General features: G+C 59.9%; 1 protein-coding gene across 25 annotated transcripts in view; it reads left to right on the forward strand.

The window, feature by feature from the left end:
* Positions 1-13266, forward strand: part of TNS1 (tensin 1) — a 218380-nt gene that overhangs the window by 116852 nt on the left and 88262 nt on the right. For 23 of the 25 annotated variants that reach the window (XM_046643901.1, XM_046643903.1, XM_046643902.1 and 20 more), the window contains 4 exons: positions 3173-3214; positions 3956-4006; positions 9734-9783; positions 12036-12207. In XM_046643901.1, coding sequence (XP_046499857.1) covers positions 3173-3214; positions 3956-4006; positions 9734-9783; positions 12036-12207 — 315 coding nt within the window. Of the gene's footprint in view, positions 1-3172; positions 3215-3955; positions 4007-4950; positions 5089-8196; positions 8575-9733; positions 9784-12035; positions 12208-13266 lie in introns of those variants that run through there. The other 2 variants (XM_046643929.1, XM_046643928.1) reach the window with 2 other exon arrangements.

Genomic DNA, 13266 nt, shown 5'->3' on the forward strand with positions numbered 1-13266 from the left:
AGAAGAATAAACTAGGGAAAGGGTGAAAAGTGTGGGTGCGTCTGCGTGCTGATGCCAGGGGGCCGCCGAGGCCTGGTGGGGCTCCGCCAGCCGCTGGAGCTCTGGGGCTGCTGCCTCGGGGGGCCACAGCTCGGGCTGGCCTGGGAGCTTCCTGTGGCAGACCCAAGCCTCCCGGGGGCCTGGGGCAGCCCTCCTGTTACCAGTCCCCTGGCTCTTTCATTCCCCGTCGCCCCAGAGCTGGCCGCGCCTGGGAAACGGAGAAGCAGGATGGCAGCCCCGGAGGGGCGGGGGCATGCTGGCTGTGTTTGCAAACACTGTAGCCGGGGGTCAGGTCAGGAGAGGTTTTTGGAAATTTTTAGCTCCTCAGAAAGCTTCTAGACCAGTAAGTTGAAGGCATCTGATGGCTGGCCCTGTGGCCTGCCTCCAGCTGGCACGGGGTAGCAGGGTAGAGGGGCTGGTGCTCATCTGATGGCTGGCAGGGAGCGAAGTTTTTCTTGCACTGCTGAGGCCTGTGGTTTCTAATATTGATTCCGGCTCCCTGGGCGGCATGTGCCAGACCCGGGAGGGGTGGGGCAGGGTGGGCCCGGAGAGGGCCTGGGCCTTGGGAGGAGGCGGGGCGGTGATGATAAACACCACCACATTTATTGAGGACTCCCTGAGAGCCAGGCCCTGCTCTAAATGCTTTCTGCGTCTGTCTTGTTGGATTCTCACAGAGCAGCACCGTGCAGGTCTGTTGGAGAGTGACCGATGAAGGGACCTGCTCGAGGTTCGTGGGAGGGGAGACGGGATGCGGTCCGGTGTCTCCTGCCAGTGCTGGCCGCTTAGACCAGTGCTTTTCAAAGGGCCATCCCTGGGCCTGGACACCTGTGAGAAACGCACATTGTCGGGTCCCCCTGTAGGTCCACAGGATCAGACCCTCTGGGGAGAGCTGGCCCCTGTGTGTCAGCAGCCCTGCAGCTGACTCTGAGGCACAGGCACTTTCGAGACCCCTGGCTCATGCGCTGCTCTGCCGAGAGTCGGGGTCTCTTAGAGGCTGTGCTTGGAGCAGGGCGAGGGCTCCTCGGGGCCTGCCCTGGACCTGGGGCAGGTCCTTCGTCTCCAGCTTCTCCGTCCCACCCCACTTCTGTCCTCTCTGACCTTCCCTGTCTAGGGAGGCTGGTTAAGCAGACTGTTAAGAGTGATGGTTTCGGAGTTGGAAGATCTGGGTTCGGATCTCAGTTCTGCTGTGTAGACCGTGTACTTGGAAGGTCCTTGCGATCTGCCCTCCGGGAGTTCTCCTCCCCACAGGAGGCCAGAACAGCTCCATCCTGCCCAACCCCGGGGCTCCACGGGAGTGTTCCAGAGCCCTGGACCAGAAAAGGCAGGGGTGGCAGGGTGTCAGAGGTGGGGGTGGGCAGACACTGCTGCCGAGGACTCCCCTGGGTGGAGCTGGGTGGTGGGTGGAGGCTGAGGGGAGAACCTGGTCCCAATGAGCCAGCAGCTCCTGGAGCTCCGTCTGAGGCAGGGGTCCCCGGGGATGTCCCAGTGTACTCATTGCCCCCTGCCCAGTGGCCTGCGGCTCAGGAGTGGGAGCTCTGAGAGGTGGCTGGATGAGGGTTAGGGCTGGGCTGGGGGTGGGGGCAGAGTGTGGCATCTTTCCTCCTCCAGACCATCCTCAGACTCTAGGGGGCCAGCTGACATGCCTCCCCACCTCCTACCTCGTCCTTCTTCAACCCTCCCAAGCTGCTTGGGCCCTGAACCACTCGGGGCGTCTCCCCCCGGCCTCTGCCCCCGTCTTCCAGGCAGCAGGAGTGAAGTCTGGGCTGCTTCCAGAAAGAGTTCTCCTGTGCTCCGCGTAGCCCCCGCTCTGCCTCCATGCCCCTGTGGCTCTGTTCACCCCTCAGGTGCCAGAACCTCTCGGAGGTCATTCTGGCCACTCCCCCATCTTCAGACGCGAACAGCTCACCCTCAGGTGTGGGTGGGGTCGGGGCAGGTGCTTCTGGTTCTTACCCTGGTCCACGCTCATCTCTGCAAAGGTGTTGACTGGACAGTGGTGCTCATGTCCTGGTGCATGACTCAGGGCCCCTCTGACCACTTCACTGAGTTGGGACGGAGCCCTGGTGACTGCGGCCAGGAGGTGGGCCTGGAATGGGAGTTCCTCTCCCTTAGGGGGTGTCCGAGGAGCCCTTTTCGGGGTGCCTTTAGTAGGAAGCACTTCTGTTGGTCTGGACAGGATCAGACTCCAGTGTTTGTTGATTACCCACTACGCATGGATCACAGTCCCCGGCAGGAGGGATGTGATGACTGAGTTGGTGAAAATGCTGCTTTGAATCTGTTTTGGAGGCAGGTGGGGTAAGAATCACAAATAAAATAATAGCTGAGGAATAAGACATATTCCCACCATGAGGTTCTTTACACGTGAAGGAGCAGATAAGTGGCACAGACCACTTTGCTTACTGGCTAAGGTGGGTGAGAGAGGCCCCCTTGCTGGGGAATTCAGGGAGGGCTGCATGGAGGAGGAGAGCTTGTAGGTAAAGAGGGGAAGCCATTCCGCAAGCCAAGGCCTGGATGTGGGAATAAGCAAGGGCGTCTTGGGGCAGGTCTGGATGGAGCAGAGCTTTTGGGTGTGGAAATGGAGGTCTGCAAGGGGGCAGGGCCAGCGGTGGGAGCCGTGAAAGCCGACTGAGGAGTCAGGACTCCAGCAGGCCTCGTATCCTGGGCTGCTGCGAGTTCACGTGGAGCCCCAAGGTGGGATTCAAATCTTGTTGTCCCCATCAGTAGTCGATGACGTGGGGCCTCTCATTTAACTTCTTATCTGTAAGGTGGGGCTCAAAGGCAGTAGTGGCAGCGACCTAAGTGGGTTCTTGTGGATAAATGAGATGCTGGCAGTGAAAATGCCCGGCGTGCAGGACAAGAGGAGCTCTTCCTTGCTCTGGGGTCAGCAACTGTCTGAGCCAGAGGTCTTGGTGAGCTTGGCGCCCTGGATGGTTCTAGTATCAATAAGATTGTTTGTCATTTTCCGAACTCTGCTCCCCAAGCGCGGGCCAGCCAGGTTCTGTCTGAGTCTTGGGTTGGCGTCATCGGCTCTGCCTCAGGAGGCATTCTGCCCGACACCGCCACCAGCCGTGGGGAGGGGGCCAACCTGGGGACGTTTGCCCTGAGGCCTCACACTGTCCTCTCCCTTTGTCCGCAGCCCGTCAACGCCGAGAGTGCACCAAAGAATGTAGTGGACACGGTGAGTGACGGCAGGCGGGGCGTGGTGGGGGACAGCCCGGGGAGGCTGGACAGCAGAAGGGGGCTTTGGGGGAAAGTGGACACGTGTTTGGGGTCATCCTTCTGGGGTTGATGTGGGGAACGTGGTGGGGGGATGTGGGTCACGTCAGGAGCCTGGATCTGCCACCCCTGCGTGTTCGGAGGTGGCTTGCTGGGGAGGGAGGCGGGCAGAGAGGGAGAGGCCGCGGTTAGACGTGGGCCTCTTGAGTTGAGATGCAGACTGCCAGAAGGCCGGGCAGATCTTTCAAACAGCTTTTTCTGACTTAGCAGAGGGACACAGGTTTCCTCGAGGCTGCGTGGAGGAAGAAGGGAAGAAAGCGGGTGGGTCCTGCAGTGGGGAAACTGAGGTTGGCAGCGGAGAGGTGTCTCCTGGCATGGAATGACGGGCTGGGAGATGGGGGGCCTGGGCTCAAAGCCTGACTCCCCCAGGGTTCTGACTGTGTGACTACAGGCAGGCTGCGAGCCTCTCTGTGCTCCAGTTTTCTTATGTGCAAAATGGGAATGACAAGATCTCCCACAGGAGTGGTCCTGAGACACGGATGAGGGTTGTGGTTAGCTCGGAGGGGCTGGGAAGAAGGTAAACAACTGAGTCCCCTCCCAGCTCCCCGCCCCCACCCCTGCTGACCGCAGCAGGTGAGACACCTGGGGCCTTCAGGTGACTTTCCTGGGCTCCGCTCTCTGACTGCCTTTTCTCTCTCTCCAGGGAGAAGGAGTCTTCCGGGGTGGAAACACACGGAAAAGCCTTGAAGAAGACGTAAGTATGGGCAGCAGAGCAGAAAGATGCGGCAGGCCGGGTGCCCAGGGCTGGGGGGAGGTGGATGGTTTCCCCCACCTGTTGTGTTTGGAGGGCTCCCTTGCCTCCTCTCTGGAAGGGCCGGCAGGGGTTGCTCAGCCCCCTTGCTGAGCAGGGGGGCAGGGAAGACGGCTGGCGGGGCAAGCAGGGGGCCTCCGTCTTGGCTTTGGCCTCGGTCTCAGCAGGATCCAGAGCTCAGTTGCCATCACTTTGCAAGACCTCAGGGCTCCAGGGCGGAGAGGGTGGAGAGAGGGTGTGCTCTGCGGGGCCTGGCTTGGTGGTGGGCAGTGACCGAGGTAAGGATGAGGGGAGTGGGCAACACCGCAGCAAGAGGGACTCAGGGCAGAGAAGAAGAGGGACCAGGCTCTTAGAGGCTCTGCAGACCTTGGGGAATTGCAAGTTCTGCTTCTTTGGAGAGAGGCGTCTGTGAAAACAGCAAAACCTCTGTGTGGCTCAATGCCTTGGATTCGGGGGGAAGCTGAGAGATGGGCCAGTAGGTCCCCCTGGGTCCCCCCTGCCATGCATTTTTGGTGGGGGCAATGGGCAAATTCCTTCAATGGAGGGACCCAGAGGAGGGCAGAGGGGCTCTCCCGGGACTCTGCTCTGAGCAGTGCCTGTGTCCGGGCTGGTCCTCACACCCCAGGGAAAGATGCCTGACAAAGTTGGCCTCTCTGTGTCTTCCTCGCCCTGCTCCGACCAGTGCCCCCGTGCGGGCCTCTCCATCCTCGCCCGCCCTCACTGCAGAGGAACAGGGAGTGGTTTTGGCGGTTGGCACTGGGGGAGCTGTTGATGGCATGAGGCCCTATCATCTGACAGCTGCCTGACCCACGGGGAGGAGGGCCCCAGAGGGAGGGCCTGGCGAGCAGGAGGCAGCTTCTGCAGGCGGCTGCACTTCTGTGGTGAGCCCACTGCCACTGCCGCATTGGCTGCGGGCAGCCGTGCACGGCCAGCCCTGCAAGGGGACGCGTCCTGGGGACTGCACAGGCCCCTCCGGGAAGAGCGGGAGCATGGCTCTCCAGTTAGTGGGGAAGGCTCCCATCAAGGTATGCGCGGGTCCTCCGGGCGTGGAGTACACCTGTTGGGGAGGGACCCTTGTCCAAGTTTGTGATGTTTCTGGGGCTGGAGTGCAGGAGAGAAATTAATATTTTGTGTACGTGCTACGGAGGATTAACTAGCTTAATGCACACAAAGCATACAGTATATGCTCAATAAATACCAGCCGTTCTTGTTGCTGCTATTTTGTCTAAGGGTCAGGAGCTGGGCTAGGTATTTTTGGTCTCATGATACCCCTCGTGGCAGATGCTATGGACCCATTTTATAGATCAGGAAACAAGCTCGAAGGGGCTCAATGACCTGGTGAATGCCTTCCGCATCCCTTCCTGGGATGGCTGTTATCTATGGCTCCCAACCCTTGACTGGGGGACAAGATGATGGTGCTGGAACCAAGCCTTTTAGCCAATGGTCTGGACACTCTTTTGAGCCGAGTCCTACAACTGCTCTCCCCACAACTCCAGCCTGGGCCAGAGGGATCCTGCAAGGGAAAGTGAAGCAAGGGAGAGTGAAGATAGACATCATGAAGAACTTTCTGTTGCGAGGCTGTGTATGACTTTGGTCCTGGGGAGGAGAGGTATCCGTGGTTTTTTTCAGGAGAAAGTTCTGTTGCTTTGGGATGAATGTAGTCCTGAGGGTGGTGCCTCGTCTCGATATGGGAGGAGGAACGAGATGAATTTTGGTCTAGTAAGTCTAGTTAAAGGAGTGTGTGAGAGGATGGGCAAGCGAGTGGATTCCAGAAGGGGCTACGTATTGCCAAGGAGGAGAAAAAGCCTAAGTTTTAAGGTTCCCAGACACGTGTCCCAGGTGGGGTGACCCCAGGGCCCTTGCCCAGCCCTGGCCCTCCTGCAGTGTGCCCGGTGAGGAGACCCGTGTTCGGGCGGCGCGGTTGCTGTCCTGGGCCCGCTGCTGGGGTGACGTGCCTGTTTGTGAGCTGTTTTCCTGTTTCTGGCCCAGGAATGGCTGTTTTCCTTCGACGGGGCTGGTGTGGAGCGGAGTTTGTGGATGGTGTGCTGTGTCGCACTTTGTTTTGGAAAAATCCAGGCTGGTGGGCAGGAAGGAGAGAGGAAGGGGTGTGGCTGGAGGGGCCGGTGTGGGAGGGAGGGGGTGGCTGGAGCCCCCAGGGGAACCATTGGAATGGGGCTGGGCCCCTGACGGAGATGGGTCAGCAGTCGCTGGCTGCCTGATGTGGCCCCGGTTCCTTACCGACCCTCCTCCTGGCTCTGCCCCCTCGGGACTGGGCTCAGGAAGCGCTTTTCTTTTGGTCCCGAGCTGTTGTGTTTGGTCTACAGACCTCAAAGGAAGGCAGGGCCCTTCCCACGCAGGCGTCCTCTGAATCTGAACCACCCCGCCCAAGTCCGGGGGTGCCCGCTCCTTGCTGCGTGGCCAAGAAGGTGGCCAGTAATGGAGCCTGGGGTCGCACACCCTGAGCCACTCGGGCGTATCCGAGCGGCTGTCAGCCGTGAGGACCAAGGCAGAGAGAGTTGGCTTAATCTGCATCAGGAAGGGTGAGGGCTAGATCCAGGGGGAACTTCCTGATGGTGAGAGAAGTCGGACACTGCTGGGGGGGCTGTGGGGCTTCCTTTCAGCCAGAGAGGGACTGTGTTCTAGGAGTGATAGAGGAGAAGTCTTGGCGCCTAGGGAACTGGATCAGAAGCTCTGTTATTGCTCTGTGTCTTGGGAGGAGCAGGGAGGAAGTTCAAAGCCGTGTGGTAAAGGGCTTTGAGAGCCCCAGAGAGGACGAGGATGGGATCACAGGCAGACCAGAGCTTAGATTCTTTTTTAGAATTAGACCTAAGCAGTGCTCTCCGTAAAGCCCTCTGGTCATTCCCCTGGGGACTCTAAATGGGGCCAGGTGAATTGCGTGAAATCACCGAAACCCCGTGAGCACTGAGCTGTACCCATTTTACAGATGGGTCAGTGGGACCCAGCGGCTGCTTCTTCTATGGGCTTCATGGATGAGCATCTTCCTGCATAGCGTGTAAGCTCTCTGAGGTCAGGCACTTCGCTTCCTCTGGTCTCTGGGGCTAGAACATTTGCCTGGCACACGCCGGGGTGCACGATGAAGTTATGAATGAGGGGATGGACACGACAGTGGGGTTGCCCGCATCTCTCCACCTACCCCCAGCCTCGTGAAAAGGCCAGCGTGATGCAGCAGCCGCAGGAGGCGCTGTGCTAGCCCTGGGGGTGAGCTCACCTGTGTGTTTTGGAGCACTAGCTTGTGTTGCTGACACGCCCCCCCAGCCCATCTGTGGTCTCCGGTTCTCCCTGTGGCTCTGTGTCCAGCAGCGCTCGGACGTGTCCCCTGTGCATGTCTGCTTTTTGCCAGCGAGTGTCACATGCCCCCAAACTGTGCAGAAAACAGGAAGCCCTGTCAGTGAGAGGGCAGCTCAGTGATTCATCAGGGGATGATTGTCCAGCTGTCTGTCCGTCCTCTCTGCGGTGGGGTCACTGTCCTGGGCGGTTTCTCCCTGCTTCCCCTTCCACAGCCGGCCCGGTGGAGCTGAGCGGGCTGGACTTTGTCTTATCACCTCTGGAGGCGGCATGGCCAGACTCAGTGGGGGCCAAGTTCTTATTTATCTTCCCTGGCTTTTTTGGGGTGGGGAGGCCGAGGAATGTGGAGTGTTGTAACGTTGGGAAGGGGGGTAGAGAAACAGGAGCCAGTCCTCCCGCCCGCTCCTCCTCCTCCTCGCCCCTGGGCTCCTGGCTTCTCTTGTCCCCCAGTCTCCTCGCCAAGCCCGTCTCAGTGTCCCACTGTCTCCCCGCAGCTCCCTGGGCCTGGACCCGGGGTCCTGGCCACACCGCGAGCCTTGGCTAAATGGTGGCTTCCAGTTGTTTGAAGCAGCGGTGGTGGCCTCCTGCAGGAGTGGCTGTGGATCTGCCACAGATGAAACCCTGAGGGTCTATTTATAGCAGGGTGGCCCTGGGGCCTGGAACAGGGCCTAGGGCCTGGGGAGGGTCGGTGACTCCTCATCTGGGACCAGTGACACAGAGATGGATGAAGTGTTGGGTTTCTGCCTTCCTCTGGGTGGGTAGTTTTGGAACAGCCTGGCTTGGGGCTTGAAAACCAAATACGACCTCTCCTTACCGCCCTCCCCCCGCCCCCCTCGCCTGACTCATGCAAACCCAAGTCCTGGGGCCAGGAGGGCTGTGCAGACTGAGGCACTTTCCGCCCAGCAGCCACACTGGCTGTTTTGTGCTCTCTTTCCCGCCGAGGCTCAGCTGCCCAGAGCCGGGTGGCGGCCCAGGCGGAGGGACCGGCGCGGCTGTCACGGCAGCCGGATGGAGTCCTCCTGTCAGTGGGGCTGCGCTAACGCTGGGCCCAGCTGGGAGCCGGGCCTCCCGGCCCATCCACCGCTGCCATGGAGGTGCTGCGGGGCCTGCAGAAGGCTGAGGGGCTCCTCTTCTTGGGGCCCCAGTGGCCAAACCCCAAGTCTGAGGTGAATCCTGCCAGTCGTCAGCTTCCCCGGGACTTGGGGGTAAGTCGCTGTGAGCCTCAGTTTCTCCTCTCTTTGGCAGGTTGCGGTCCCCTCTCCTCCCAGAGGCGGTTGCCGCTCGGTGGTCGGGAGAGGCCAGTTACTGGGAGGCACAGGGTGTTGGGAAGGTGCCAGTAGGCTCAGAGGGCTCTGCTGAGCCTGCGAGTCTAGGAGCTGGGCGTCTGATCCTGCGCCGTGTGCAGGGGCTGAGAGGATGGGTGGCTGGCGGTAGAGGGATATGCAGGGTTTGACTTTTGGTGTGTTTCTACCGCTACCCTTTCAGTTGTACGTGATGTAACAACAGGAACAGCACGTAAGGGCCTTGTCTGCCTAATTCCTTTTAATCTTCAAACAGCCGCAGGAGGATTGTCTCCCCATTTGACACGTGACATCACGGGGGCCCAGAGCGTGAAGTAATGCAAGGATGCTGGGCAGGATGCTGAGGGCACTGCCCCTGTGCCTTCATCACTGCACCATAGGGCTGCCCTGGGGGGTTTGGGACACCAGTTGGGTCCGTTTGCCTAATTTTGTGCATGTCGACAACCCTGGAAGTTGGAGTGAGGGCAGACAAGGGGCAGTGGTCCTTAGGAGCACGATCTGCTGCCTAGCCTGGTCTTGGTTCTACATGCCACACCTGGCTGCTCTCATCTCAGGACTTTTGATAATGACTCCGTGTTGCTGCTTTAAAGGGGAGGAGCGTGGGGTGACGGTGGTCAGAGGAGAAAGGTGCCGAGCTGGACAGAGGGTGCCATCGCTCAGCTTTCCTTCTTTTGTGCTTCCAGTCTGTATTCTCCACTCAGGGTTACTGTTACGACATACAGTGAGTCAAGATGAAATGTGTTTCCATCACTTTAGTAACTTGTGTTGAGCGTGTACTCAATACTGATGGCACCAGCCCGCGCTTGGTGCGTTTCCCAGCGTTCAGGATTCTTCCTTGCCTGGGGAGGGAAAGCCCCCTTTGGGGGCTCATAGGCACACTCACATGGAATGGGCGTTGATTGCTGTTGGCTTTGGGTTGCTGTGTTGCCGGGGCGTTAGGGTCCCTGTGCTGGAATGCTGGCAGAGAGAGAAGAGAGTCTGTTTGCCCACGGCCCTGACCGCTCCCATGGACGGCTCTGCGCCCGCCTCCTTCGTAACACTGCTTCTCTTCTCTCCTTCCCAGGGCTCCGCCAGAGTCCCCCTCAGTGTCCAGCCCCATCCCCAGCCCATCAGGTATGTCTGGGCCGTGGTGGGGGGGGCGGCTGCCGGTGGTGAGGTCACTGTGGATGTTCTGGCAAGTCATGCCTTTGGGTCTCTGAGTCCGAAGTCCTAAAGCCACTGGTAGGGAGGATGGGCAGACATGAAGCCACGGAGAGGACGCAGGAGATGCCACTGGGAAACGGTCATGGTTTGAGTTCTAGCTCGAAGCCAGGCCTTGAGCTGGATTCTTGACCTGTATGATCTCATCTAGTTCTTGCAACAACCCTGCACGTTAAGTATTTTATTCCCATTTGGCTGATGAAGAAACTGAGTCTCAGAGAGATGAGGTGACTTGTTAAAGGTTACGCGACCCCAAGAGGCAGCGCTGGGATTGGCTTCAAGACCTGTTCTAGATCCCGTTTCTCTCCACACACAGGGCTGTCTGGCGTCGGAGGGCTGGCGATGAGAGGAAACTTCTCTATCTGGCTGGGCCGCGGGGGCTGGGGAAAGGGGATGCACAGGAGACTCGGTGCCTTGCTGCTCGGGAGCCTTCTATCCCTGTGTCCAGGTTCTCTGGCGTGGGCCACGCCCTCTCTGCCTCCTTTACCCCCGAGCCTCCCGAGATGAGTGAGAATCCGGCCCCGGGGAGACAGAACCCCAGCCAGAGAGGGCCCGTGTGTAGCTGAAGCTCCTGGCAGGTTGTGGCCCAGCTGCCCGCTGCCCGCAGCAGACGGAGCGGTCCTTTGGAAGACCCGGTCCTTCCCGACCCTGTGGGTCGGGGTAGCGAGTGCGATGCTGAGGTTGTCCAGGCGGTGGCGCTGTTCTGCCACGGGCAGGCAGTGGCCTGAGGCAGGACTCCCCCCTCAAAGGCCACGGTAAGAAGCTTGTCATAGGGACAAGGAGTGGCCAGGACTCGCAGGTCAGATTCAAACTGGGCTCTTTACCGCAACCTAATGGCCCCTCTCACACGTGCTCCCTGTCTCTGTCACCATGGAGAAACTGGATGTCACCCTCAGCTCCCCGATCTTCAAGCCCCATCTACACAGCTGGGCTACCATCAACCCTGCTGGGGATCTGGATGCTTCCCCGCTGCACGGCGTCCTGGGCTGTCCTCCCCGGTGCCGCCCGGTCACGTTGAAATACCCTGGTGGTTTCCTCCCACTGCCCCTCCAGTCTCAAGTTCACCCCACGGTAGTGAGAGGCTATCAGAACGAAATGTGAGGGTTGCACCCCTTGGCTAGAGAGACGGAGCAGGACTGTAGGAGGCTGGCTACGGGGTAGGAAGGTGTGGGGGTGGGAGGGTGGCAGGCGCCCCTGGAAGGTATGGGTGGGCTTCAGAATGGAATTCCAGTGTCCCGAGACTCGTTTCCCCTTCCCGTCAGCTCCCCAGTGGGCACCCTGGACCATACCCCTGGAGGAGAAGCTGGTGAGGGGTAAAGATGTGAGCTCCTGTGTCTCCCCCTGCCTTGAGCCCAGTCCGGGGCTCCCCACATCTCCGAGGAGGTGTCTGGGAGCCGCCTCCCGCTGCAGTGGCGAAGGCCTGGCACCCTCTGCTTCCTGGGTCCTTAGACATCAGGGAGGCCGCTGCCAAGAAGGAGCTTTGGCAGCCGGTGGGAGCTGCCAGAGGTGGGGAGGGAGCCGGGAACAAAGGTCAGGTGGCAGCCTGCCTTCGGGGAGGTCTGGCATGTGCACTGCGGTCTGGCTTACCTGCAGCCCAGGTGTGCATGTCACCCAAGCTGCCCCTTCCCCTGAGAGGCCTCCCCACCCACTCCAGGGCTCAGGAGCAAGGCGAGGGCAGCAGAAGGCACAGCTCTGGGAGGCTGGAGAGCACCCAGCTCAGCTCTCCTTCCTCTTCCAGAGCCGTCTTAGGATCCTTCCAGAGACTTTTGCCAGACCAGGCGGCCACAGTGTGTCTGGAGGCAGGGCTGGACTCCTGGGTTCCTGGCCAGTTCTGGCCCTGGTGCTGACCTCTAGGAGCTAGGATGAAGGCCGTGCCAGCAGGACTGATGGCCACGTAGGATTGGTGTCACCTCTGTTCGTCTCTGACATGGCCAGAGATCCTTGCTGCCCTGCCCAGCTCTGCGCTCCCCACATTCCTAGGCCGGCCCTGTTGGCTGCACTGGCCTGGCCAGGGGAAGCCTCTGGCCTGGGCTCTGGGTCAGGGAGCTGTCAAGCCCCTGGGTTGGGTATGGGGGCCACGTCCGGTGTGTAGGGTTGCGGATACTTGGATCTTGCCCTGGGGGAAGGGATTCTGATCTACAGCCTCCCCACCGTTGTCTCCCTAGAAACATGAGTGTGAGCCGAACCCCTGAGGACAGCTGCGAGCTGGACCTGGTGTACGTCACGGAGAGGATCATTGCCGTCTCCTTCCCCAGCACAGCCAATGAGGAGAACTTCCGGAGCAACATCCGCGAGGTGGCCCAGATGCTCAAGTCCAAACACGGAGGCAACTACCTGGTGAGGACGGGCCTCTCGCCTGCTGGTCCAGTGCCCCGTCCTTCCTGCTGTGTCCCTGCACCCCCCTGCCCTTGGGCAGCTCTTCTTCTTCTCATCCTTCACCCACCCTTGGCCCCAGGCATCTGTCGTGGCCCAAGTCTCCACTCCCTGCAGCCCAGCTCTGCTATACGGAGTGCATCTGCAGCGGGAATGCAGCATCTGGAGCTGCGTCGTGTGTGTGTGTGTGTGTCTGTGTGTACGTGTGTGAGCGTGTTGACCAGGAGGAGTGAATAACATCAAGAGCTCGTATGACTAAGCACCTGTGTGAGCCAGGCCGCGTTCGAGCTGCCCTCCACGTATTTAACTTCACAACAGCCCTGGAAAGCAGTCCTGGCTGGAGCACAGAAAGGTGGCGTATTTGCCTAAGGTCACAGTGTCAGGAAGTGGCAGAGCTGGCATGCTGTCGGCACCTCTGAGGAGTCTTAGGGCAGCGTTGTGGCAGTGTGCGTCTTAAGGGACCTTGTGTTGCTGGCGCCTGTGTTGCTGGCACTGTGATCATACGTGGCCCAGCAGAGTCACGGAGCAGATGTGGATGAGGTGGCAGCTGGTGGTCTCCCCGAACGTTGGAAAGGCTGGCCTGGGAGGTTGGACCTATCTTTGCCCTGGAGCGGGGCTCGGGTCCACTTTGCAGGGAGCTACATGTGGGCTGGACCCGTGGACCAGACTGTGCGACCCCGAGGGGCTGCCCCGGGATGCTTGGGCTGAGGTGGGGTGTGGAGACCGCGTTAGTCCCAGGGCTGCTCTAACAAATTGCCACAGGCCTGCTGTCTTAAAACAACAGAATTTATTTTTTCACAGTTCTGGAGGCTAGGAGTCCAAATCAAGGTCTTGGCAGGGCCGTGCTCCCCCTGAAGGCACTGGGGGATCCTGCCTTGCCTCTTCCTAGCTTCCGGTGGCCCCGGCAGTCCTTGGTGACCCTCAGCTTGTAGCTGTGTGGCTCTCATTTCTGCCCCTGTCTTCGCATGGCCTTCCTTCTTTCCTTTTCTTCCTTCCTTCCTTCTTCACATGGCCTCTCCGTGT

Source organism: Equus quagga, chromosome 17 (assembly GCF_021613505.1).
Source record: "Equus quagga isolate Etosha38 chromosome 17, UCLA_HA_Equagga_1.0, whole genome shotgun sequence".
Lineage (NCBI taxonomy): Eukaryota > Metazoa > Chordata > Mammalia > Perissodactyla > Equidae > Equus > Equus quagga.